Below are 26,408 nucleotides of genomic sequence, written 5' to 3'. Positions count from 1 at the left end.
GCTTGTGGAAAAGGGTTATTTTTGCAGTATTCGACTGCAGTTTATATACAGCAAACCATCAAAATGAATTAGATCTTCCTTTTCCCCTGAAAAGAATAGAAGAGTCTCCCTGCTGTCAGAGCCAAAATAAACTCTGTCAGGTGTCACAATCAATACCCAATCCAATTCAATCAAATGATGACAGTGAAAGATTCAGAAAGTAAAACTTAGAGGAAAAAAAATCTCTGATGCTGGAATTTCAGTCTTCACCTCTGCTGATCTTTTTCAACACTGAGGAACTATCAAGCTATGAAATATTCACTCTGGAAAAATTCCCAATTGTGTCCCTCTGAAAACTCCTCTATGTTTCTTGGTGTGCTGTAACTTAAGATACCAGTTTTTCGTTTTTTTTTCTCTTTTTTACTGAAAGCATAGACAATTTATCAAACAGTGTTTTGGAGTTTGAGGAAAGAATTGATTTCCCACAGAGAGTAAAATTTAGTCCAGGAATGAGTTTAGCATATGAGCTTTGTTAAGAAAATGCTTGGCTATATCCATTTGAGAATCTCCTTGATTTTTGTTTTGTTTATTTAGTTAGTTTATTTGTTTATTTATTTATTTTTGTTTATTTAAATCATCAAATTGCTAAATTTGATGATTTAGCCATGTAAAACAAAATCAAACCAAAGCAAACCAAAAAATCCTTAGCACATTTCTAGAAATGTGAAGGACCTTATATTTCTTATAATAACAAAATGAACTGATAAAATATTGGGTATTTTAGATTTATAAAGGAATCACAAAACTATGTAATAATATAAACAACCTTGTATTAATGTGTAATAAGGGATACCAAGAAAAGTTGTTTATTATAGGACAATGCTAATATTTATTTCTTGTTTCAAAAATCTATTCTCATTTGTCTGTGATAAAAGGACCCAAAAGCAAAGCATTGCCGTGTCTGGGACTAGTCTCTAGGTATTTTAAGCATTAAATATTATAAACTTTCACCTACATTTATTATATGGCTTTTATTTCCTTGCCCTCTCTTTCCCAGCATGCCAGCTAAATTCTTCTGTGCTTCAAATTTAGTTTATATCATGCACACCACAGGTGTCTCTCATCCACAGACTTTTCCTTCTTTAGATTTTGGTATTAGTATCAACATTTGGTACTAATGGCCTTCTACTTTTCAATATTCCCAGCTATCCTGTCAGCTTACAAGACCATCTTGTTAACTCTTGTATCCCCACCAATAACTTGCATATTTGTAAAACATGACTCTGAAGGTATTTAGTGCTGTGTTGGAAAACCAAAGAATGAAATGTACAGTAGGCCCTCCCTTAAGACACAGAAGGATGATGTCATTCCATTCCTCTGCTATGACTTTTGCACTCTCAGAATTTACCTGTAATGGCACTGGTGGCTTACCTTGTGTCTGGTTTTAGATTTTCTACTGTGGAGAAGGTTTGATTTGTAATTTGAATGGACTTGTTCTTCCCACTGAATGACCCGTTTTCTCTGGATATAACTTCATATTCTGAAAAGCGAAAAAGCCAACAGGTACTTGTCTTTATGTTCCCACTGACTTAATTGTTCTTGAAGCTAATAACATAATAAAAGTCACTGTCAAAAAAATGAGCAACTCAGATTGCAGTTCTGATCTTATACATTATACATTATGTATACATTACGTATACATCTTATGCATTAGCGGTTTCCAGATGAGGATGGTCAGCAGATGATGAAGGTCCCAAAGCATTTGGGGAGTTGCTCATTGACCATCTCGGCTTCCCCTTTACCAGAGCAAGGAAGGCCTGGTAATTGTGAAGACCAGTGACGCTCCTATGGTAGCTCTGGATACTGGTAACCTCTGATTTCGTTAGGTTAGTCAGGCTACATTGTTTGAAAGCATTGTATGAGGAGTGGTGTTTGAGCAGAAGCCATGTTTCCTGCTATGAGGCTTTATAATATACTTCGGGAAAAGGCCATGGAATACGTTGTATAGCTGCAAAAAGCTTCTCCAAGTTTAAAATTATAGCAGCAAATACCAGTTAACCAAATCATTATTTTGATCTGTAGAATTATGGGATTTTTGTACCTACTGCTTACATAAGTTACATAAGTTTTGTATATACTGTTTACATATGCCTCCTTGATAATTATCCTTGTAAAAGAAACTATGTCCTTAAAGCCTGCATAGAGATCTGCATAAATTTAACTTAAAGGCATGTTTCTATGAACTAATCAAAAGAGCAAGACTTTCAGAATATAATTGACAAATTTGTTAATTGGTTTTCCCCGCTCTCAATTGGAGTTTAATGTATGTGACATGATCATGCAGAGGATTAAAAAAAAAAATCAAACAAAACCCGACCAACAAATCACAACAAAAGCCTACTCAAAATCAGCTTCATCACTATGAAGAACTAACTACACAAGAGGTGGGTATTAGGGAAAGTGGAAAGGCTTCAAAGGAACTGGCAAGTTCCTGGGGATTTCTGCTAATAGCTCTGAGACCAAAGGTAGGAGATGGATACTAGAAATAAAACTGAGACTATAGAATAACTTAGGAAACTTATAATCACCAATTTTAATTTGGGAAAGATTTTTAAAGCTATATTTAAAAAAACACTCCCAAAAGGAGCATAACTGTTTCTGAATAATTTCTGATGACTATCCTTCTAAAAATTCAAAATTAAACTGGACGGCAAAGGCTATTGTATCTGGACACATTAGTGCAGCTATTAAAGGGCTAAGGGCTAGTATTTAGTATTTCTTCCTCAGACTCTTTGTTTCCAACCATTTGTTTTTGTTTTTGTTTTGTAGTTTCCCAACTCTTTTTTGTTCCCACTTCAGTTGGCTTCCTGTTATAACAGAGACTAGAGAAAGGGGGGAGGACCCTGAATTCAGTATTTCCATTTTATATCTTTTCTTCAGCTGTGAAGTGATATATACTAGAAAAAGATAGGAGCAATTAAAATGGAAGTAAAATTGATTTTTAAAAAACTGGAAACTGTGTGGCTTGATGGAAAGACACAGACCAAGTCACTTGCCTCTATATCAGTTGCAGTTTTCCCATCTGTAAAACGTCAGTAATATCTCTTCATAGTGTTGCTTGTGGGAATTAAATTAGGATCATATGGCAATGCTTAATACTATTTCGCATGTATTTTACTCAACAGGTAGATCTATTATTATTGTTGCTTTTATTATCCCTTATTATTCCTGTGATGTGTTTTAAAAATAGGGTCACACAAATTTGAACAATTCCAATTGGAAAGATTCAAGTGCTGCTTAGCCACCAAAAGAACAAATTATATTACTCTCCACTGGGTTATGCATGAAATCTACCACTTTCAAAAAAACGTATTTGCTTGAGATATTTCTCATCAACTGTGTGATTTTTACTATTACCCTAGCTCTTTAGTGCTTGAAACTCTTATAGCACATCTTCTCTAATTTTATTTTGACTCAAGTTTTAAAGGTTGATATAATACTATTTTTGTCCTGAAATATTGTATTGAGTTGTTGGAAAAGTGATGACGTATTTTTTCTATGTTTTTCATTGCAAAAATGTGTCATGGCTTTTCCGAAATCCAATATTTCTCAAAATGGATCTAGAAGTTATCTTCACAGTTAGAAAGATATTTAGAATTTCTCTCAGAATTCAAACTTTTTGAATGACTATTTTTGGACTTTGTAAATATATCTTTCATTTTTAATGTTTTAAAGTGATAATAGCTTTTTCATAAATCCACTAACATCATAAAAGTGGAATATTATACTAACTTGGAATGAATATTTGTAGACACATTATGACTATATTTCAGGAGGTAAAGGTAGCCTCTTAAGTATATGTCTGTATTTCTTTTGAAATATAGGATTTATTTATAACTCCACTAACAGTAAGATATAAGGAAATCTATAAAGAACTAAAACTAAATAATTTGTCTTCCCCCCGCCCCTCAGAGAGTTTTATTGACCTATCAAGAGATAATTCATTTAACAGAAAAAAAAATTATTATGAAGATTGGGAACATCACAGTCTGATCAACAGAGCATGACAATAGTAACGGTGATCTATTTCTAACTGTTCTACTACTGCTACTACTGACAAACATTAATTTAACAGCTGCTAATTTATGCTGCATATTCAAAATCTCTGTTTAATTTTAACCTTATGATAAATTGATAACAATGGGTATTAATACAAATAAGGAAACTAAAGTTCAAAGAGGCTAATTATATGAGTATACCCAAGTTGCATATCTAGAACATAGCCGGTCTGAGATTTAAATCTGTGTGAACACACTCTTGGCATATCACAAAGCAACACCTTATAACAAACTTAACTTTAAGTTGTCCAGAGACCCAGGCTATGGTCAATTTCTTAGGTGTACCTATTTCTACCTTAGTATAAAAGGGACATGTAGAAGCAACTGAATTTGTATGTATTTACTAGAGGTAAAGTTAAAAGATAGATTATTGACAGAAGACAACTCATGGAATAAAGAATATATTTCACTCTCTTTTTGTTATCTTTCCCCATCCTCTTTTACAAAACCATTTTCGGCGACATGAGAATTAATCTCTGTATTATCTGAGCTGCTGGTTTATAAAAGATTGCATTTAAAAACAAGTGGTATTAATGAACAATTTAAAAATAAAGAGAAATGAAAAAAAATAGAATAGACCAAAAGGGTATATGGTCCAACATTTAAGTGCAAACTAGATGGGTAATGGTTAAATATGGACTCATTTCTATTTAGAAAATATTATAGCTAAAGAGATGTGGTCCTAATTCATGAAAACTGGTATTAAAAATCCATTATCTTGTGAAAGATCTCAAGCAACCCATTATCATTTGGTAACAATGTTACAAAAGTGATCGGTTGGATAGATAAAGTATACCATATTCATGATTCTTTGAGATTAAAAGTTTATATAATTTTAAAAAATATTACATAATGAACCAGAAAGGAAAATCCTTCTGCTTTAAAAAAGTTACATCACATAAAATTGACATATGTGAGTGAATATGTATTAGATGTATAGATTATTTGATATATTAGATTAACCAATTCCAACTTGACGTTGCACATCTTTGAGGCAAATGAAATTTTATAGCTCATTTGGTTTTGTGAGAACTAAGTCTCAGACTATCACAGGATCTCCTAGTTAGCACAGTATATGGATTGAGAGTTTTTAACTTTTTTAATACATGTAGATAATCAATACTTAGAGATTGACTGATTTTTAGATACTGATTTAGATTATTAGCTATTAGATGTTTTTAGATATTGATTTTGTACCTACTGGCATAGTCGCCAGTAAAGAAACAGGATGAGGCAACTCCCCAGGAACCATGTGCAGTGACTGGTTCATTCTCAAAACAAAGGTAAACTTTGCATGAGAAAGAAAATGCACAAAATATGGTTTTAAAAAGCCAGCTAAGCAAAGATAAGCTGCTTATGCTGGAAGCTGCCCAGGCCAGATGGTTTTGTCTGAGGAAAAATAACAGCTGTTTTTCTCCTTTAGTCAAAGAAGACTTTTTTGGCAGACCCTCATCCCCCACTTGCCCTGTATACTGCTCTCTACTCCTGACAGCTTCTTAGTGGGCCCCTCTACTGCCTTTCTGCTCACCCAGGCACATGGCAGGGACACGGGCAGCAGGAACCCCCATTACTCACGCTACTTATTATGTCCTCTAGCTGACTAAGGTCATGAGTCTTTCCCCCTTCCCCTCTAGTTTAATTATCCTGTTCACGGTGGAGAATTACATTCTCATGTAACAAATTCAAAGAATGACTCAGAATTTCTTGTTTTTACAGCCATTTTTAGAGGAATTGGGGGCAAAGTAAAAATTTCCTGAGATGAGCAGAAAATTGACCAGGAATAGAATTTTTAAAACATGTCTCCTAAAATGATTGAAATAACTTTTCACCTGCTTGAAAGTTCTAGGTCAATCTAGAAGTTGAGTTGCTGAAAGGGAAGCTGGTTTAAATATCATCAGCAGTGGCAACTTCCCACATATTATTTGTCGTTTACTTGGTAATGAAAAGACTAGCTGTATCTTCACTTTGTGAAAAAACAGTTCTAAGAGGAAATGAAAAGATGTAATTTAAAGAGGTCTGCTAAATTAACACATTGTGTGTGGGAAACGAGTAAACTCGTCGTATAGAGAAAAATGCCCGCTTTCAAAGTTTAAGGAGGCAAAGCAATTTTCTGTAATACGGTTACCATAGTGATTGGTCCTCTAAAAAGACTTGGGGGAGAAATGATGTACATCTGTAATCAATAGCTGCTGCAATAACAAATGGTTTGATAAAACAACATTTGGGGATTAATTTGAAGCAGACTAGATAAGTGGGTTTTTTATTGTTTGCGGGAAACGAGTAAACTCGTCATATAGAGAAAAATGCCCACAAACAATGTGTTAACAGAGCCCTTAACCAGGACAAAGGTGATTGTTTCCCATCATATGACACTTCTCGCAAGAATGTGCCATCAGGACAGCAGAACTCTGCTGCGACTTGCTCCTCCTGAGTTATTCCTCACAGGTCAGAGCTTGACTCAAGGTCCCACAGTCCCAATGCATCGCAGTATCAAAGCTTCCCACTGTAGTAATAGTCCTCATGCCATGCTCTTACCAGTGACAGTGTCATTTAGTGGCTTCTCCCAGTCCAAGATGACAAACGAGGGACACCCTTCCACGGTGACCACAGTGAGGTTGGAAGGTGGGTTCTGTGGTGGGCTGGTGGCATTCCCCTCAAAAGCTTCCTCTTTGGGGAACCGTTTGATGGAGTCCGTGATGGAGCAGGGCCTGTTGTCAGGCTTTTGGATGTAGCGCACATGAGGACCTGAGAGAGAGAGGAGTCTGATACTTAGTCTTTTTGAGCTTGTAAAGAAGAGGAAGGTAAATTCATAAATATAATTATCTGTTTGAGAACATTTGGTCTCACGTTATAAGCAGATAGGTGAGAGCAGGGATGTGGATGGTTCAGACTACATAATATATGTCTCTGGAATACATAATATGGAGTTTTTTGTTGATTTACTTTTATAAGTAGGTATATCTTAGGCTAATATCCCGAATCATTTGTTCCTCCAGATCATGGTTTAAACCTCATAATTTATGGGGCATTGGAAAGAGTACTCAAAGGGTTTTGCTTTAGTAGTGGGCAATAATTAGCCCTACACTAAATACAGTTCTGGTCTCACCTAGTAAATCTTAAAAGCTAGACTCAAAAGGGTCAAGTAGTGTCAAGTAATTTAACTGCAACCCCGGACAAAATTCAAAATTATTTTAGGACTAAAAAAACATATTCAGCACCCAACAAGATGAAATTAACAGGAAAATATTACGCATAATGAGGAATAAAGTAAGTCATTTGAAGTCAACCTAGAACTTGCATAGATATTAGAATCATTAGACAAAAACAATAAAGCAGTTATCACTATAATCCATGTGGTCAAAAAGTTAAGACATGAAAGATAAAAGAAGATCCAAATCAAATCTCTAAAGATGAAAACTAAAATGTATAAAATACAAAGTACACTGGATGAGATTAATACAGATATGCTATTGCAAAACAAAAGATTAGTGAACTTAAAGATAGTAATAAAAACTACCCAAATTACAAATGAAGATAAAAAAAGAACTGAAAATATAAACAGAGCATCAGTGAGTTGTGGAACAACTTCAGGCGTATAATATACATATAATTTTAGTATCTGAGTAGAAAAGGGGGCAAAAACAATTTGAAGAAATAATAGCCAAAAATTTTTCAAATTCCATAAAAACCTCTGTAAAACATAATAAATGGGGCCATTTTAAAATGGAGTCAGAGCTGCCATCCCAGAGGAATTGCTTGCATGGCTTATGCCTCAAACCTCTGAAATGTTAAAACAGGGCAAAATAACCTTTGCACTGGGCCTAAAAGTGACATTGTGTGTCAAAGAACTCTGCAAGGATGCCTAGTCATGAGGATGACTTCTCCTGGGTCACCCTTGGTCCTTCCTCCTGGGCAACAGAATGAGCAGATGAGGAGCAGACCTGGCCCCAACCCTCAAGAGACCCAGCTGTACCTGGTAGACGAACCACCCAGCCAAGGACGTCCTAGATCAGCTGACCCCCATGTCATTAACATCGTGAAGGTGACTTGTACACACATGAGAAGTAAATCCTTCTTAGTACATTATAATATATTATAGATTATATTATTCTATAATCCTTATTATAGTATAGTTGTTCATTACACAGCAACAGCTGAGTGATACACCCACTGAAGATAGCCTTGTCAAAATTGAGATTTGGAGCCAATCATACATACCTTTGAATCTGGGCTTCCCAAGAGGGTCAGTTTCTCTTGTTGGACTTGAGCTAAAGTCAGTTATATTACCTGAGAAGGGAATATAATAAATAATTTTGGCAAAAGATAAAGTTCCACAATATAATAAAAAAGGCAGTAAAGACTATAAATATGTAATATGCCTCCTAGTCAATTGCTGGCAACTTTAATTTCCATTATTATTATTATTCTGCATATTATTCATAATAAAAGGCCTTTGTGTTCTGCTGCAGGTATTCTGGGGTATAACAAATAATGATTTAAGGATTACAACCAAGCAGCTAAAACTCATTAATAAATTAAGATATGTGTAATTAGTAATAACATGTAATTTAGTAAGAAGTATTGGGTAATCTAGATGTTTTCACGAAGAGTTTCCTAAAAAAATTATGCTTCTGTCTGTGAAGCAAAGGAGCATATTCTATACGAAAGCATTAAAAATAAGTATCATTTAAAATGACTCATATTAATCATAAAATTGAGTAAAATAGATGATCCAGAACTTAGACTCTTTCGCCCCTAATTTGAAATCTTTCAGTACTTTGTAGCTAAGCATCCAGTGGAAAGTGACTGACCAAGATCTTCTCCTGAGGCAGGAGCTGTGGGTGGCTTTTTGTCCATCTCTGTTCCCTCTGAGGGATCTCCAGTAGGTCTGAGCATTGCCCTCGAGGGTGGGGAAGTTACTCGGCCTGATGAAAAGATGCCTGTAACAGAGAGTTCATACCGAGTAGTCAGGCTTTCTAGGAGCACTGCCAAGTTCCCCATTTATTTATCCAATAAATATTTATTAAGCACTTACCATTAGCTTGATGCTATAATGCCAGGCTTGGAGAGAAAACAAGACCTGGTGTCCTTGATGGAGATAGATGTGTGATCCAATATACTGAAGCATTATAGATATTGTGAAAGAGCTGGATAAGGTTACAGAGAGGGGAGAGAATAGTAATGTCTGTGGGGCAAGATGAAGGGTTTGGGATTGGGGGAAGGTAGAAATGTCTTCACAGAGAATGCGCCAGTAAAGAAGAGAAGTGATCAGTAGGTAGGTATGAGAGCTGTATGCTAGTCAGAGGTTGCAAGGAAAGCCAAGTCAGGGAAGTATGAAACCATTTGGAGCGTTTAATTTGAAGGGGTGAGAGTTGGGTGCCCCGGGTGCAGTAAGAGCTGAGAGTGGAGGGCGGGAAAGGGCAGGTCATGAAGAACCTTCCATCCCATGGATTTGGACATTATTTTTAGGCAGCAAGGACCCATTAGAAGATTTTCAATAGGGAAGTAACAAGATCAGATGAGAAAAGGGTGAATGGTTAGGGTGCAAGGCTGGCTGCTGAGAGACAGGTCAGGAGGCAAAGCAGTTGTGCAGGCAAGCGCAGTGTCACTGTGAACTACAGCACGAGCAGTGAGGCTGCACGGAAGGAATCAGGCCTGAGTGATGTCAAGGAGGTGGAGTGGCCTGACTTGGAGATTAATTGGCATGGCTGAAGAAGACGAAGAACAAGATTTCTAAGATAACATCCATGATTCTGGGCTAGCAGACTGAGTAGACGGGCCCAGAGATGCCATATTCAAGTGTCTCCTCCACTAAAAACACTAATAGGTGTTCAAAACTGGATCCATCCCAAGGTTCAGGCAAGTCTGGGTGTCTAGAGTACCCTGGAGGCTAGATTGGATTTTATAGTCCTGGAAAAAGGAATCATTCTCAGACAATGAAGTGTCAAGGGGTACAAGACTGACCCACAGACCGTGGCCCAGCATGAAATCATGGATGAGTCACTCAGATCGGCCTCTGGTCCAACCCCTCAGACTCGTGCTCCTGGTTGTGGTGGGAGACGGCCACAATGAGAGAGTGAGCAAAAACCAAGAGAAGTTGCACAGCTGCCCGCAGGAGCTTTTTCGAGTGGGCAGAGTCAGCAGGAAATGCCGGCATAGCACTTTCACCCTGTCAAGGAGAGGGGGACTCAGAGGCCTCAGTAGACCTGGACATAGGGGACAAATGGAGGAGGCCACAGGGTAGCCTAAGACAGCGCTCACGGGCACAAATGAGAGAGAGCATGTTCGGAGCAGGCCCAGAACATTTCGTAGATTCCTGAATGCAGGATGCACTTTCTGTGATGGTCATCAGGCCCAAACTGTGCGACTGCCCCTGTTTGTGTTTGGCTCTTCAATGCAGCCATTTCCTTTGAGTTAGAGGTGGGTAGCAAGACGGGGAAGTGGGGGACCAGAGTTAATCTCACAAGTGGAATGTGCTTATGGTTCTATTCTTCAGGCTGGGCGGGCTGTACCAGAGCTATACTTACTGATGGGAGAGAACAAGGGTTTTATATGGCAGGAACCAAGGCCATCGAGCTGCTGCTGAAGACACAGCCTTACAGGGAAGCCATGTGTGTGGGGTCCCCTGAGTTTTTCTTGGGAGACACTCAGGTGTCACTTTCACTCTGTGGCTCATCCAATTTGACCCCCGGTTCCAATTAATGAGGAAAACCAGGTATCCTCAATGGGGCTATGTCCCTAGGCCTTGACTCAGGGAGGCACCAGAAGCAGAGAGGCTGAGTCCTCCTTCCTCATCTAAAACAATCTAGTGTTCACTTTACATGTGATGCATCTTAAAAGCATTTCCATCACCACGCCCTCTTTTATCCTATAAAAAGTGTGACATCGATTTTGTTTCACATAAACCCTTACCACTTTCACATTTCACAGCTGTCTTCAACACTTTAATCCCAATTCTATCTATGATATTTAGGAAGTAGAGATGGTGGAGAGAGGAAGACAAGATGGGGAACATGTGATTTGCTGTCAAGTCCAGCAGAAGAACCCTTAAGAGAAATGAGGTAAAGCTTGCTCTGGACTGGGTCAATTTTCACTGATTCTTAATTTCACTCATTTATTCTCTCAGCAATTACTTATCAAATATCCTCTATGTGTCAAGCACTGGATTTGATTCTGGGAACTCAGAGAAAATGTACCAAGAATTCTATCATCACAGAGCTCTTAGTCTAGTAGGTGAAGATAAGGATGCAAACCAACAGGTATAAAACAATTTGCTCTTGGCTTTAACAGAGGTTTGTATCAAGGACATATAGAACAGAGAAGCAATGCTAAGACTACTTTGAGGAGCTAGAGAAGGCTTCTTCAAGAAAAGGGTAAAATATGAGTATCCCAGGTGACTGGGAGGGGTCATTCTATGGGAAGGAGACAACACATGCCAAGGCACAGAAGTGAGAGGTAGCTTGACTTCTGAAATATATTCCTGCCTTGTTGCACAACCTAGTTTCATCTCCACTCTTTCTCCTACTTCGTAATACTAGGGCCAGTGTGAAGGCTGGTGGGCAGGGGAGCTTTCAGTGAGATATATAGGATTTCATTTCAGAAGACAGAATGATAAGCTGATGACAAGGCATCACATTTTCCATGAACCCTGGTGGGTTGGCAATGTACAAAATCTTGTCCAAAATAAAATCTACTCTTGAAAGGCCTGAATTAGCTTCTGTCTCGGCTCCAACATCTAAGAAGCATACTGGCCTAGATGCTTTTCTTCAGCCCACCCATCCAGAATCAGGACACGATTCAGTAATTTACAGTGTCTAGTCTTCAGGGCCAACACAGATATGTGTCATACACACCACGGGCTTGTCCATCCTGAACTAGTACACCAAGAAGGGCTTACAAAACCCAAATCAGGGAGGGATAAGGAATGTATATGACTGACGTACCTGCACTTCCTGGCTTTCCAGTGACGTTATTTGGTGGCAATGGTTTTCTTCGTGGGGGAATAGGTCTAGGTGGCAATGGTGGGCGGCGAGTGCCTGGGATTGTAACTAAGAGATTGATTATATTACAGATAAAGCTGCATAAGCCTTCATTCTATACAAATCACAGGTTTTTTAGAAATAAAACATTTGGTAACCAGTAGTTGGATGACAGAAAACAGATTCTGTAGAAAAGTGCTTAAGTAATATTTTCTGACATTCTTCTAAATTAATGTTTGTATTGTACCCAGGGGTAATGAAGCACATTAGTACATGAAAATATATCTTCTAATTATAGATAAAGATATTTACCTTCTGAAAGGCCATATAGATGCATGGAATTTAACATCTTTAGCTTCCCATATAGACTCAACAGTAGCATTTCTGAGCTTCCTTATCTCCAATTGCCTTTGATTTTGAGACTACAATTCTTGCACCATTTTAGCTTTAAGTTGTTAAAGTGTATAATTTCTCCTCTAGTGGGTGATCCACCCCATCCCCCAACTCTATTATGTAATTATAATTAAACAAACGCTTTCAGAACTTAAACAGTTACAACAAAGGAGCCCTGATGACAGAAGCTGGAACCCTGTGCCTACAGAGAGCAGGCTCACTATAAATGGCTGTGTGTTGCACCAGGGCACCTGGCTAGGGTGCGTAAGTGGGAGCCAGTCTAAATCCCATCCTGCTCACCCACCCACACGCTCTAGTGCAAGGCTCCCAGCCTGGAATGGAGTAATGGCACATTTTTCTAAATGGTTTGCCTAAAGGGTGGAGGGAAACGGTATCATTTAAAAATTGCACACGGCATCTACTTTGCACAAAGGCTGTCAAGGCTAGACGTGCCTGGAGGAGTCGACCTTAATCCTGTATTATAGCTTAAAAATTCATTTCATTGCATAATATATGTTGGCTTAAAAATCTTTAAGCATAGATAATCTTTGACAATCCAGGAAAATGCTGTGTGGCTTTTCCTGCCATGTGGCTCAAGATACCAGGAAGTGGGTGTGTGCATGTGCCTGCATGCCTGTGAAGGGGAACTGGGTGGTACTGATGGAATATCTGTAGCCCAGACAGCATAGTGTTCACAGTGTCCTTTCAAAAAGCACTGAGCTCTTACTCAATGCAAAAATATTCCAAGTCACCAACTAAAACAATTTTGGCTTAAAATATAGAGCATAGTCTTAAACTAGAAATATAAATCATGTCAGTCAAAAGGCTATTGTAATAAGTTACAGAAGAGCAAAACTTGAACATGATGAGAACTAAAACCCACAGTGACTCTTCAGCATTTGTTCTTTATGGCCCCTTACAACATTATACAAAGCAATTATTCAATTGGGACCCCATTAGAGGTTCGTAGTAATGTGTAATTTGTGCACAGAAAACTTCTCATTCCCCAAAAGAATATGATTTTGGAATGTTTTCTCTAGCAACCATCATGTCCAGTTAGCATGATTCCAATGCACTGGGGACCATGTGGACACTGCTCTTTGTGCAGCAACAAAAGTTACTGCCTGAGTTTCAGCTCAGAGCTGAGGAAGGCGGTGAGCACCTTTTCACTACCTGGTTTTTTTGTGAAGTGAGTCGAGTCCACTGACACATTTCTACCAGCACCTGATGGCTTCAGTGGTTGCTTGACCCCTATGAGCAGAGATAAGAAAATAGGATAAATACACCGCAAAAAATATGTTAAATATTCTTCTTCATGGAAACTTGGTAGAGTTGTCAGTGATAATGTGCATTCTTTCCAGAGCAGACACACTGGTGATTTTGCGCCCATATGTTTTAATTGGCTTCTCCCACCTACATATAGATAAAAAGTTCAAGACCTACATTCCTTGACTGTGATATTTTCTCTTAAGAGTCAACATTTGATCGTGGAGTGTGGATTTGCCTTTATTTTCCATGATGCCCACCCCACACTGCCTTCCTGGGTGGTACTGCCTCACCAGGAAGTTTTCATCTACAGTGACTGGCCATTTTTTTTTTGCCAGTATTTGTGGGTACATTTTGTGTTTTTTTGGTTTTTTTTAAGGAATTTCCTCCAACTACTCTATCCCCATTAAAACAAAACAAAACAAAAAAAAACTTTAACATTCCAATGTGTTTGAGTTTATACTTAATGGATTGGCTTTTAAAGTATTTCTGGAGAGGCCTTCGCTATCCATCTGATTAGGCCACAGACTGGAGCTGTACCTTTGAGATTTGTAAATTAGGCCTGGGCAGGGCTGGAAATCCAACTGCTATTTGGCGGCAACTGATCTGAAAATTACTTTGTATGATATTCTATCTCCTAAATTTCTCAAACACAATCTGGTGGTTATTATTCAGCCATTTACCTAAAACCACATGCCTAAAGTTTGGGTGGCTACCCTAGGGGTAGAGAAAACCAATTTAGAATTCATCCTATTTTTAAAAATTGCGATCTTTTACATTATAAAGTAATCATCCCTGATGTGGCTGACGGTCTTCGTTAAGAAAGAATAGAAACAAACATTTTTAGAATCTAAAAGTAAACAGCACATTAGCTATAATGGCCAATCCTAGAAAAAAAATGAATCCATACCCTGAGGACCTTACTATAATTCACATATTAAAAAATAAGGACATTTAATTAAAATACTAGTTAGTACATTAACAGTGACAAGTACAACCAGAACCAAAATTCTGTTTTGAGGGCTTACTGTGTCCCAGGGACTCGGTAGGGACATTACACACTCAATCTCATTAATGTGCAGGCAGATATACTGAAGAAATATACAACAAAAGCTTTGCTTGACAAATATTAGATGATAGTCTCACATTAATTTATGAAATTAAATATTAATTATAATTATTGTAATAGTATAAACTAACATTATAATTAATATAATGCTGTGATAATTAACACCATGTATCATTAACATTATGATTATTAATATCATAGTAATGATTAACATTAATTGATGAAAAATAATATTGCAATCCCACACTCTCTGCTCTTTGAATAAGAGATAATAAATAAAATCATAGTGTATGGAATCATGAATTAAATGTTGCTTATTGTGGTAGAAAAAAAATGTTTGGGGTCAGTGGCTTTTGTGGCTAATCCCACAGGCATGGTGAAAACAAATGGTTCATTAGTCTTCTTGCTATGCCCACTGTTAGTGGTAATGGGGCTGGGGAAATGACTCATTTGGGTGGTTACTCTAAGCATGGCATCGGGAAATGGAAACTACTTCCACCTGTGTCACTGGGCTAACCTGGCTTGGTGAGATTTGACTTACCATTATTGTTCGAGGGTAAAAACTGTACTATATACTGTAGAAGGCTAGTAGGCTGTGTGTGTCTTCAGTAGATCCTTCTTCACAGCCTTTCTCCACATCTTTTTACCCTTAAAGAACCCAAGTATTTTGGTGCAATACTGTGCAAGCACCTTACATGTTCATTACCTGATTTGATCCTTCTGTGTGGAGATACCACCCAGGTCCCACAGATGAGGAAGCCCAATGCAAGGGGAGATTAAGCAACTTGCCCAAAGACACACAGCTAGAAGTGGTGGGGTTCAGACCTACTTGTGCCTGGTTCCAAAGCCTATGTCTTAAGCACTAAGTGGGATAGTACAGAATACTGTTTGGCTCCTGTCGTTTTCTTCTTTCTCTTATTCCTTATAACAGCTCGGAGTAACTTTAGCCCTAGAGTCCTCTACTCTGTCTTTTGGGTGGTTTGAGGTGCCGCCACTGTGTAAGGGCTAAATGGCTCTGACAGGCAAAAATGTATCATCCGGCCATGCCACGGACGTATGGAACTCAGAGAATCACACAAGGCTGACAGTGGACCCCACCAGGCACATGCAGAGCCACCAAGCCGCAGTCGAGTAGAATGGTTATCTAGGAGCGAATCCAAAATTCTGCAGGATTACTTCAGGAATAAGACCATAGATACAAACTCCCCTGGCCTCTTTTCTAATTAAGGGATGAACCAGCCATTTTCTGTTACTTTTCCTGTATAAGTAGAGACAGAAGCATCATACTGATATGATCCTTAAATGTAAATACCCAAATCAATAAAGGAGCAGCTGATAAACTGGACCTTCTCCAGCTTTAAGGCAGTAAAGGCTGGTGGTGGAGGAGGACTTTGGTGAGAATCCTACAAAAGGCAGCTGTGGGGCTCCGGGAAAGAGCACGGAACTGGGGACAGGAGACTGAACTCCAGCACTCGCCTTGCCTCCCCCTAGCGGTGGTTTCATGTCAGCCAGGCAGCAGTGTGAGCACAGAGCCCTGAGACCAGTGAACTTCTGTTGCCCTAAATCAGAAGAGAGCAAGTGAAGGCCAAAGGTAGCTGAGAGACAAGGGGAGGAGGGAAAGGAAGAAGCCAGTGCGAGAGACACTGTAGAGGAAGAATCCTCAGGAATTGGCACCCAGTCAACCTGTCTGGCCCAGGCTGTGACCTGATTTCCTTTGCCCTCAGGCAGAGTTCATCTCCATATTTTCTGAAGGGCACCACCAGCACTTGGGCTTCAATGTGAGCCCCCAATTGCCAAATGGGAGTTTTCCAAAAATCTCTGGATTTACATAGTTCACCTCTTAGGAATTTATTGTCAAAACTGGAGTCATGTTTTGGGTATTTTTAACCATGGTAACAAAAGCTTTGCAAAGAAACACAGTAAACTGGGCACATCCATTTCCAAATGTATCAGACACTGTATTCCCTGGGACCAAAAAGGGGTGGTATTTATGGAAAATGGGTCTCCTCACCCTTGTCTCCAAATCTTAGCACCTGGCTAAAATGTCAGGGGTGATGAGCCAGTGGACTGGAAGATTTAGCCCCAGCTCCAACACATTCCTCACTGAGGAGCAGTCTGGGGCTCCTCCATGTGGAGGCTGTGAAGTGCATCTCATTAGCATGCAGAGAAGGGAGTCTGGGGTTTAGGTATTGAACGTATCTGTCCACATGTGCCAAATTACACCTTGTTTGGTACATAATAGGCCTTCAGTAAAGGCCTATTGTTGGTTGAATGAAAGAATAGCTGCACAATTCAGCAGCTTTCTTCGATAGGGATAAACGTGGAGAGATTGTCTAGCAAAGGTCAGAAAACTTTTTCTGTCAAAGGTCAGGCAGTAAATATTTTCAGCTTTGTGGGCCATACATCACTGTCACAACTATTCAATTCTGCCACTGTATTGTGAAAGCAAACTATGTTTCAATAACACTTTATTTACAAAAATAACCAGTGAGCTGGATTTGGCCTGTGGGGCTGTAGTTTATGTGATCCTCTGGTCTAGTGCATGCTTGTTGCATCTCTGGAGTCAGATCTCAACTTGGTTATAATATGTAGAATATGCCAGTTAAGCTGAGACACAGGTCTGGAAACCATGAAAAAACAAAGTTCTTGTAGAATGACTTACCTAAAACCTCAATCTCTGCAGCTACTTTCTAACTTTCAGGTGGAGGACTATTTAAGTACATTGGTATGAAATGCACCATAAAGCAGGATATCTGTAATAATGTTATGAAATAAGAAACTTGGCTTAAGATGGCTTAAAAACCTCTGTGGTTTATGGAGAAACTGCAAGATTTTTATAGAGGTTCAAATAATCAAAGGTCGATAGTTTTGAGACCTTAGAGGCTTTCTTCTTTAGTCTTCCAGGGACACAACCTTAAGTGGCCTAAGATCATGAAGAATATGTCCTATAAACCCTAAACACTTCTTTTATCAACCAATTTTTTTTTTAAATGTAACGTATCTGGGCTGAAAACTTCAGCAAGTAAAATGATAGGAAAATGTGTGTGAGATGGATAATAAAGATAAATATTCTGGGAAAGATGTTAAAATTGGATAAGGAATAAGTTGACACGAAAACACTGTCTCATTAAGACTCAATAGAGGCTAGAAGTGAGTGTGAAGAGATAATGGGACTGGGTCAGAGAAGAAAATAAACTTAATGTGAACACCTGCATTTCTGTAGACAAATCAGATTGTAACTACGCAGAATCAAAGTAAGGTAGACTCATGTAAGTCTATAACCTGGAGAAAATAGATTTTAAACATTCTTTTCCTTATCAATTTCTGAAAACATTATTCCCTAGGCAAATAGTCTGAGAGCATTAAATTGTTTTTTTCATAAATTTAAATATTGTCATTTATGATTTCCAATTTTTATATTATTTACTTCTTTTCTTGCCTTATTGCTTGGATATACACTCCACTGCTATTTTCAACAGAACTGGTAAAAATAGGAACCCTTTCTTGTGATCTTGATGTTAGGAGAAAAACATTTCAGCTTTACCTATTAAGTATGATGTCAGCTGTAAAATTTTCACAGATGTATTTCATCAGTGAGGAAAATTCCTCCTATTCCTAGTTTTCTGAGAGCTTAAAGCATGCATGAATTTTAAATTTTGTGTAATGGTTTTTTTTGTATTTATTGAGATGATCATATGATTTTTCTCCTTTGCTCTGTTCATGTGGTGAATTATACTAATTTGTTTGAATGTTGAGCCAACTTTGTATTCCTGTGGTAACTATCATTTGGTGGTTCTGTGTATTGTGGTAGACATGGAAATATACTGCCCAGATCTTTATTCGAGGCTCTCTCAACTGAGGCTGACCCTGAACGAGCTGAAAGTTGAATGCTATCTGCTGACCTTACTCTCTGAAGGTGGGCAGCAAGTCTTTCTCTGAGGGGAAATTCCAATAGACAGACATTAGAACATAGAACAGATACAACAGTTACTGGGAGGACGCAGGTGGAACAAGGAAAGGGGAAACAGTGAGCTCATATTTGTCTACCTTTGCGCACCAGTCCCTTTCTACCAGCAACCAACTAATTAAATTGAAGAAGCCCTGATAAGAGATCATCCTTCCAATGCTAAGTAAGATGAGTTATGACATAGCTGACTTCATTTAAACAAGAGGGTAATAGATGTCAGTTTGTGTTACAAGTGATTTTGGAAAAAAATGTTTATAGTACTGATAGATTAAAATATAATGGCTGTTTTCTCCTGAAAGACAGCACTATTTTTAGAGAGAATCAATACTTGATTGTACTGAAGGTCAATGGCTTTCAAATTTGATCGTAGCTAGTTGTTCTTTCCTTTGCTTTGTTGACATACATGCTTTCTTCTATTTTTACTTAGACAAACTCAAGGGAATTACTTTGAATATTTAGAAGTTGGCTCTGTTTAGAGCCAGATTGTTTATGTCAATCTGAGACACTATGCATTGCCTAATCCCACAGTTGGGAAGAATAAAAGAAACAGCTGAGCACAAATAGATATCAGAATGTTTTCTTAGTTTTCATGAGTCAGGAATTTATAGAAATTACCTCATTAATTTGTTTGAAGGGAAATAAATTCCTAGAACTTCAGATACTCTATCTAATAACCAAGTACGAAAAACACATTCTAAAACTAATCTCAATGATTTTCATACTGATTATATTCAAGTATTATTCACATCTCTTTCTCATTAGGGAAACATCATGGGTCAATTAACTATATATCATTAAATGAATTCTAATTTCATGCTTTTTTATATAAACAAACACAAGATATGTACTATTTAAAAAATATTACAAGGGAATGATGCAATCCCATACTGAGGAAAAAGCTATCATTTATCCACTTAATAATTTGGGTATTTGAACTTCTATTGAATCATTGTCCTAGTTATCTGTATGATACCTACTCCCATATATCTGATTGGGTCAGGGCAATGTCATTTAATTAACCTGAGTGATTTGGAAACATTAATATGACTGTAACAAGGGTGATCAACTGGTAATTGCTCTTGTTTAAATATCATATTCCAGACTGCTAACAGATGCAAGTCTTCCAAAAAAATTATAACGGTACTTGTGAAATTATAAACTTGAAAACAGTTTCAAAGACCAGGTCTGTATATGGAAAGTGTTTTGAAATTAGGGAAAAGAGCTATTTTGATATTTTGATATAGTAATTCATATTTAGTCAGGATTGTTTAAAGAATCAATACTATATATGGCAGCTTAGTGGACTAAATTTAGAAAAGTGAAAAATTCTTTTTTATTGTTTTCAGAGACATTTGAAATTTCGATTTTGGAATGAGTTACAATATTTAATTCTAGTTATGCTAAGAACTTCCAAAACTGGTAAAAATGATATTGAAGTGCAAATTCAAGAAAATTATAAAAATTGAATGAAAATATTTACAATTTTGGTAGGATCAAAAGGAAATAAATTTGTGATCATTACCTGTTCCCATTCCATTCCCGTTAGGCGTTCCATTGGGTTTGGGTCTACTAGGTCTTATAGTTGTCTTATTCAGAGCTACAATAAAGTAGGACATAAATAGTTCAGACATTTTCTTATTAGAAATTTGCAGCCAAGAAAAACAAAACTTCTCAAAGAATTGTAAATTATCTAACCAGGCAATAAAAAAATGGTGGCTTACTAAAAATATTGTTCAGACTACAGAAGCCACAATTCTGGTACAAAAATCATAGACTTGAATTTGGGAATAGAGACCTGCGTTTGTACTCTGAGGTGATCACTGGGCTTGAAAAAAAAATAACTGGCAAGGGCATTTCTATTTCTGAATGGAAATGTCTTGCTTCATCTACATTATAAGCAATAGATACATTCCAAAATGGAACTGAATGAAGATCAGGATTACCCATTTCAATGAAAACCCAAACCTGAAGTGTATGTATTTGTCATAGCCTTAATTCATAATTCGTAAGTTGATGGTCCTTTTTCTGGAGTTTCTAAGTATGGATGCTCCTTGAGAATCCTGGCACAAGTCAGTCATTGAACACAGAACTGTGATAAAACCATTGAAATCTCTCTCCTGCTTTGCTAAGAGTGATAGCTTTACCCAAATTTCAAAAGGTCACCTATCTCATTCTCTGTTTAGAAGACTTTTTAAGGTAAAGCACTAAATGTATTGTGGTTAAGAGAGCAAGCATGCGAGCCTGATTGCTTGACTTTGAATCTATGTCCTAGCTCGTATGCCTCAGCTTCCTCAACTGTACCTCATAGGACACAGGGTAAGCTCTTGGTCAATGTTAGCCATTATTGCTACTGTTTTATTATTTCATAGAAATGTTTAATATAACTAGCCACACATTAAGCTATCAACAGCTATCATCATACAAAAGTCACATGGAGATATATTTGTTCATGAAAGACTTCTATGGCTAATTACCTTTAGGAATTGGAGGGTTAATCCAAAAAAAAAGGGGCTTTCCATCAACTGAAGGATAGAAAATATTATTTGTTCTTTCTTCCATGTGCCTGCAGAAATGTTCACCATGAAAATTAATTTGGAAGCCAGTTTCGTCATTTGAACTTTAAGAAGAGTTTTTAGAGCCACAGTGAAGAAAGGGTAGAAAACACCAGAGTCTTTGGTCCATTTTGTGTGTTAGCATAGAAGCAATTTACATCGACCAAAACAACCCCTCCGATTATCTTTTCCCTAACAAGATCCAGTGAGAGAGATCCTAGAACCTTTGGAGAATTTAGTAAATTTAAAGTATTTTCCAAAATTTAGTTATCACTTGAGTTTTTCTATTTACAATCTACACAATGTATGTGTTTGTTTTTTTATAATCTGAAGGAATCAGATACTTGATTTGCAAAAGTAATCTCCTAGAACAGGAGCTTTCTATACTGAAGAGCCCAGCTTTTCTTAAAAGATAAATAACATTTGAAAGAAAGTAATATGTCATAGCTAATTCTAATGCTATATTTATAACTGGCATGGAAAATTGGAGTGAGTGAGTGTGTGTGTGTGTGTGTGTGTGTGTGTGTATGTGTGTGTGTGATTTATGCATAAATACTATTTTAAAAATACTTTTATGCTGATAAAGTTCTATAACGGTCTTCGAATCAGATCCTCTTTAAAAACCTTAGTCAAACTTGTCACTTCCATGGATTCATCATTACTGCTCCACTTATCCACAGGGATCAGAATATCTGCCTGTCCTTTATTTAAATTTAAGAATATATAGCCCTCCTTTGGTGCATTTGGCTGTTTCACTACATTTTCTGTCTTCTCAGATGTACTGATAATTTAGGTCATCAGAGTAAGAAACAACTTACCAGGTCTGATGTGTGGTTTGTCTGGTATTCTGGGCCTCACAGGAATAGTGTACAATCTGTGTGGTGCTGAAACAGAGGAAACACTTCATATTTAATAACCAACACTCCAAAGCCCACTAAATGGAGATTTAGCACCCTAGAGACCAACAAGTCATACACTTGGCATGTAAGTAGAAAGAACATTCTGCAACCTCCAATTATGCATTACAGCATGGACGCTAAAGGAAAATAAACCAAGTGAAAATATTCATGACTGGAAATTAAAGATGGACATTGTCAGAATGAGGTAGGTCATTTGTAATGTGTGTTAAGGATTAGTTATCACTTGGTCTCTGCTTTTCAAGGGCATTTATTTTACCAGATGGTTGCTTCACATGGTAAACATATAAGCCAATTATCCATCATGCATGTGTCCGTCTGTCTGTCCACCCATCCATCTATCTGTCACTCCACATTGCTTAATTAGGTGGTCACTATGGAATATTATTTTGCCAAAGAAGACAAGTAACCTTAAAAAAAGAAATGTAAAATGTTTTTAGGTAAGAAGAGTAGAAACTTCTTCGAACTGTCTTAACTCATAAACCATGAAATGAATAGTTACTTAGTGCATCTATTCAAGCTCTAGGAATGAGAAAATAACCTCTGCTGTCCTGCACATCATGAGAGGGAGAGCAAGAAGCAAGAACTCAGACAAGCTCTAGGACAAACATATCAACTTGTCACTTCCTGCTTCTGTAATCCAGGGCCTGGCACAATGAGAGCTCCTACTAAATTTTTTTTTAATAGATTTTAAAAATGAGTGACCACTGTAAGCAGGTAAGCTTCTCTTCCCTCCTCTGCACCGCCCCCCTGCAGCATACCACACTGCCTGCTGACTCCAACTTTCTTGGTAACGCTTTAGCTAAGACTGGAAAGAAATTATCCTGCAAACTATGTAAGTAAATTACATCATTTCATTGGTTTGTTCACATCTCGAGTATTTATGCAACCATAAATCAGCAATGTCTTGCCTACTGAGTTACAAAAAAATACACCTGCAAAATATATTATACTGTAGCTCATTTATAAGCTCCCAATGTAAAGACTGATGAGCAGAATTTTGCCATACTTCAGGCCAAAAACAGCAGACACATACTGAAATTTTTTGTATGTTTAGCATGGACCTTTCAAAGTGTACACAAAGTGAACACAGGTTCTGATGTTATAAAATATGAATTCTCGCACACTCTAAAATGCATGATGATGATTAGCCAATGTTCTTCAAATTTTTTTTTGCAAGTGGTAGAATCCTCTGTCAATTTAACATATTTCAGCTTTTCATGCTAACATCTGTGTTCAATTATTGTTGCTTAAAGAACTACAACAATCATGGTTCTTATTTTATAACAAATATAAAATTTAGAACTTTAGACTGAAAAGTGAGTTAGAGCAGAACACAGAAATAATCAGCACTATATTCATTATTTCAAAGTCAAGGAATCAGAATTTTTTTTATTTTTCCACAGTCTTTACTTAAATCTAAAAAGAAACTTTTATAAAAGAACTGAAATATAACTTAAGTTTAGGCTGTGAGTTAGTCATATCGCTCACCACCAAATAACACATGGCCTTGAGAAAACTGCCCTAGGGTTTCAATTTTAGACGAAGAAGAACAACAAAAAAAAAGATAAAGGAGTTTTATGACAATGTAATTAGGTAAACATCATATCCACATAGTTTTCAGGGACTAATAATAATAAAAATAATTTTAAAAGGTGGCTTCCCATCTGAATAGTTTTATAAAAATCTATTTTAAAAGAACATTAAAAATTCTGTGTGATAATAACATTAAAAATAAACAGGGATTACCTTGAAGGACCCATACTCTGCCCAGGAAAAGGAGAGGTAAGTAAAAGAGGATTCAGTTTTCCTTGGGTGGGTTAAGGATCAGGGGGCTGAACGGAGTAAAATAATCAAAATAGTCCCCCAATGCCTCTGGCCAAATGGATTTCTACTATGGGTTATTATGAGAAGGGCAAAGCAGAGGAGTTTAATTCAGGGTTGTAGAGCGCTGCAGGGAATTGTCTTAGTAGACAAAGGATCAAGGGTGTCACAGAGAAGAGGTGCTGGAGATTCTAGTAGCAGGCTCATGCCATAGGTTTTAGGCACAAAATTTCTTTAGAGCTCTTGGGCCTCATGGCTGAGGGCTTGGACAGGTCAAGGTTCACGCACAGGTGAAGTGCAAAGATCAGGAGGAACAATTTTACCCCTACAGCGTCTCTCTCAAATTGTTGTGTGTTGTCCTGTGTTCCTAATGCCTGATGTTAAAAACAAAACACAACCCAACATGTGAAAAAGAAAACAGTTGATTGACCTTCTCTTTGGCAGAGCCCAGGCACACGTTTATGAGGGCTGGGCCAAAAGGTGCTCCTGGAGACACACAGCTGCCTTTTCCAAAGCTACCCTCTGCTCCCACAGGGTTATTGGGCTGGGTCAGGTTGTAGATGGATGCTGCTCTTATCCCTAAGTGTGTTCTTTCCTAGGATGTCTTTTGTCACCTCATGCAAATGAATCTCTGGTGAGACCACTTTCAAGATCCTTCTCATAAGTCTAGAAAAGTGTGACTCCTAAGGCTAAGGATCCCCAGAACACAAGAAAATAATTAAAATATAGTATATTATACAAATATGTTAAGACAATTCATATAATCATATCAGATCCTGGATATACATTCATTCAACTGTGAAACTCCTATCTAATAAAACCATGTACTAGAAGGAATTTGATAAAAATTACATATACGTTGGTAATGGTGACACAATACTGATATTCCCATTAAAGTACAAAAATGCAAAAGCAAAGAAAAAACAGCCTGTGATCTTTTATCTTCAGTTTTGAAATCTATAAAGCTCTAAAACGCTGAAATTTTTTTTTCTCATTTGGCAACACAACCTGAGCTGAATAGTCTTTATTTATCCTGCTTATTGTGAATATTTATATATTTTGCTGCAAAAACATTAATGTGCTTGATTTTGAGAATCTCCTATTAAACAAGACATTAAAGAGGTTTGCAAAAGCACACAAAAATAAACATACAAAAATGAGGGTGGGGTATGGATGCAACATAATTAAACATCTGTTGTTAATGAAGTTGAAACTGGTAATGAGGATGTGGAGGGCAGTCATTATATTAGGCTTCTGTGTGGATTTATAAATAAATAAAGTTAATAAATAGAACGGTAATAAAGTAAATAATAAGCATTTAAAATATCATAAAAATTAAACCACCTAAATAAAAAAAAGATTTAGAAAATTTACAAGAACTTCCCTATATCAGCATCTCAGTTATTATATTTATTTAAAATAAGTACTGCTATACTTATTATAAAATATACACTGTGAGATTAGGTTTCTTTTATTGCTATTATTTCCTCTTATTATTTCAGATTTTTCCACTTAATTTTCTCCCCAAATTATAACTGACAACGAACAAAATAAATTTGTCTTCCAATTTCTTAGAAAAACTTTGGTTTTATTTTTTTGGGCTTCCTTCTATATGAAAGAGGTAGAGATGGGCAAAAAGGGGCCATTTAGAAAAAGAAAGAAAGAAAGCATGGAAATACTGGAAATCCACAACTGATTATGACCCAAGTAGGATAGAAAAATATCCTTCTGAGAGCACGAAGATGAGAAAGAAGTTTGTGTAGTGAGTTTGTGTCCCAAAAACTAGGAAGGAAGAAATAAAAGAAGGAAATTCCACAGAAAACCTCCCTACATGTTTAAATATTAAAGCCGCCTTTAAAAAGTGACTTTTCTTGTTACTAATTTCATTCCTCAGGCCACAACATCAATGTGTTCATCTAATTGGGGAGATGGGACAGAGGAGGAACAGAGGGAGAGAAAGAAAGAGAAGGAGGAGGGAGAGGGAAAGAAGGTAGGTAATGAAGATTCTTATTTATTGGATGTAGAAGATGAGGCAAATGAAGGTCAATGAAGGCATAAAAATGGGAGCTTTCATTGTTAGTTATCAGCATTAAGTGGTAGACCATACATTCAAAAGCAAAGTTCTAGCTGAAAAACATGTCTTCCCTACATTCAACTGATAGTCATATGGCATTCATATTTGGCTGATGTCCTGTACCTATGAAATGAAAAAAAAAATCAAGTAATTCACTGTGATGAGAAATTACATTCTGAAAAGAAACACTAGAGAGCGGGAACGGATTCAATGGAATTGTAATAGATAAGCATGATATCGGGGGTGGGAGGGCAATAGATGGGGGGAGGG

At 37.3% G+C, this 26,408-nt stretch overlaps 1 protein-coding gene across 1 annotated transcript in view; it reads right to left on the bottom strand.

Annotated features, from left to right (window-relative positions):
- The window catches only part of ABI3BP (ABI family member 3 binding protein), a 256,944-nt gene that overhangs the window by 25,160 nt on the left and 205,376 nt on the right, over positions 1-26,408 (bottom strand). The window contains exons 45-52 of the mRNA XM_019648327.1: positions 22,142-22,207; positions 20,294-20,368; positions 13,643-13,720; positions 12,041-12,145; positions 8,909-9,037; positions 8,316-8,384; positions 6,633-6,842; positions 1,411-1,519 (exon numbers count right to left, since the gene is read on the bottom strand). Of these exons, the coding sequence (XP_019503872.1) occupies positions 1,411-1,519; positions 6,633-6,842; positions 8,316-8,384; positions 8,909-9,037; positions 12,041-12,145; positions 13,643-13,720; positions 20,294-20,368; positions 22,142-22,207 (841 nt within the window). The remainder of the gene's footprint in view (positions 1-1,410; positions 1,520-6,632; positions 6,843-8,315; positions 8,385-8,908; positions 9,038-12,040; positions 12,146-13,642; positions 13,721-20,293; positions 20,369-22,141; positions 22,208-26,408) is intronic.

Source organism: Hipposideros armiger, unplaced genomic scaffold (genome assembly GCF_001890085.2).
Source record: "Hipposideros armiger isolate ML-2016 unplaced genomic scaffold, ASM189008v1 scaffold_125, whole genome shotgun sequence".
Taxonomy (NCBI): Eukaryota; Metazoa; Chordata; class Mammalia; order Chiroptera; family Hipposideridae; genus Hipposideros; species Hipposideros armiger.
Note: the sequence above shows the minus strand (reverse complement) of the source record. Positions and strands in the feature narration are given on the sequence as shown.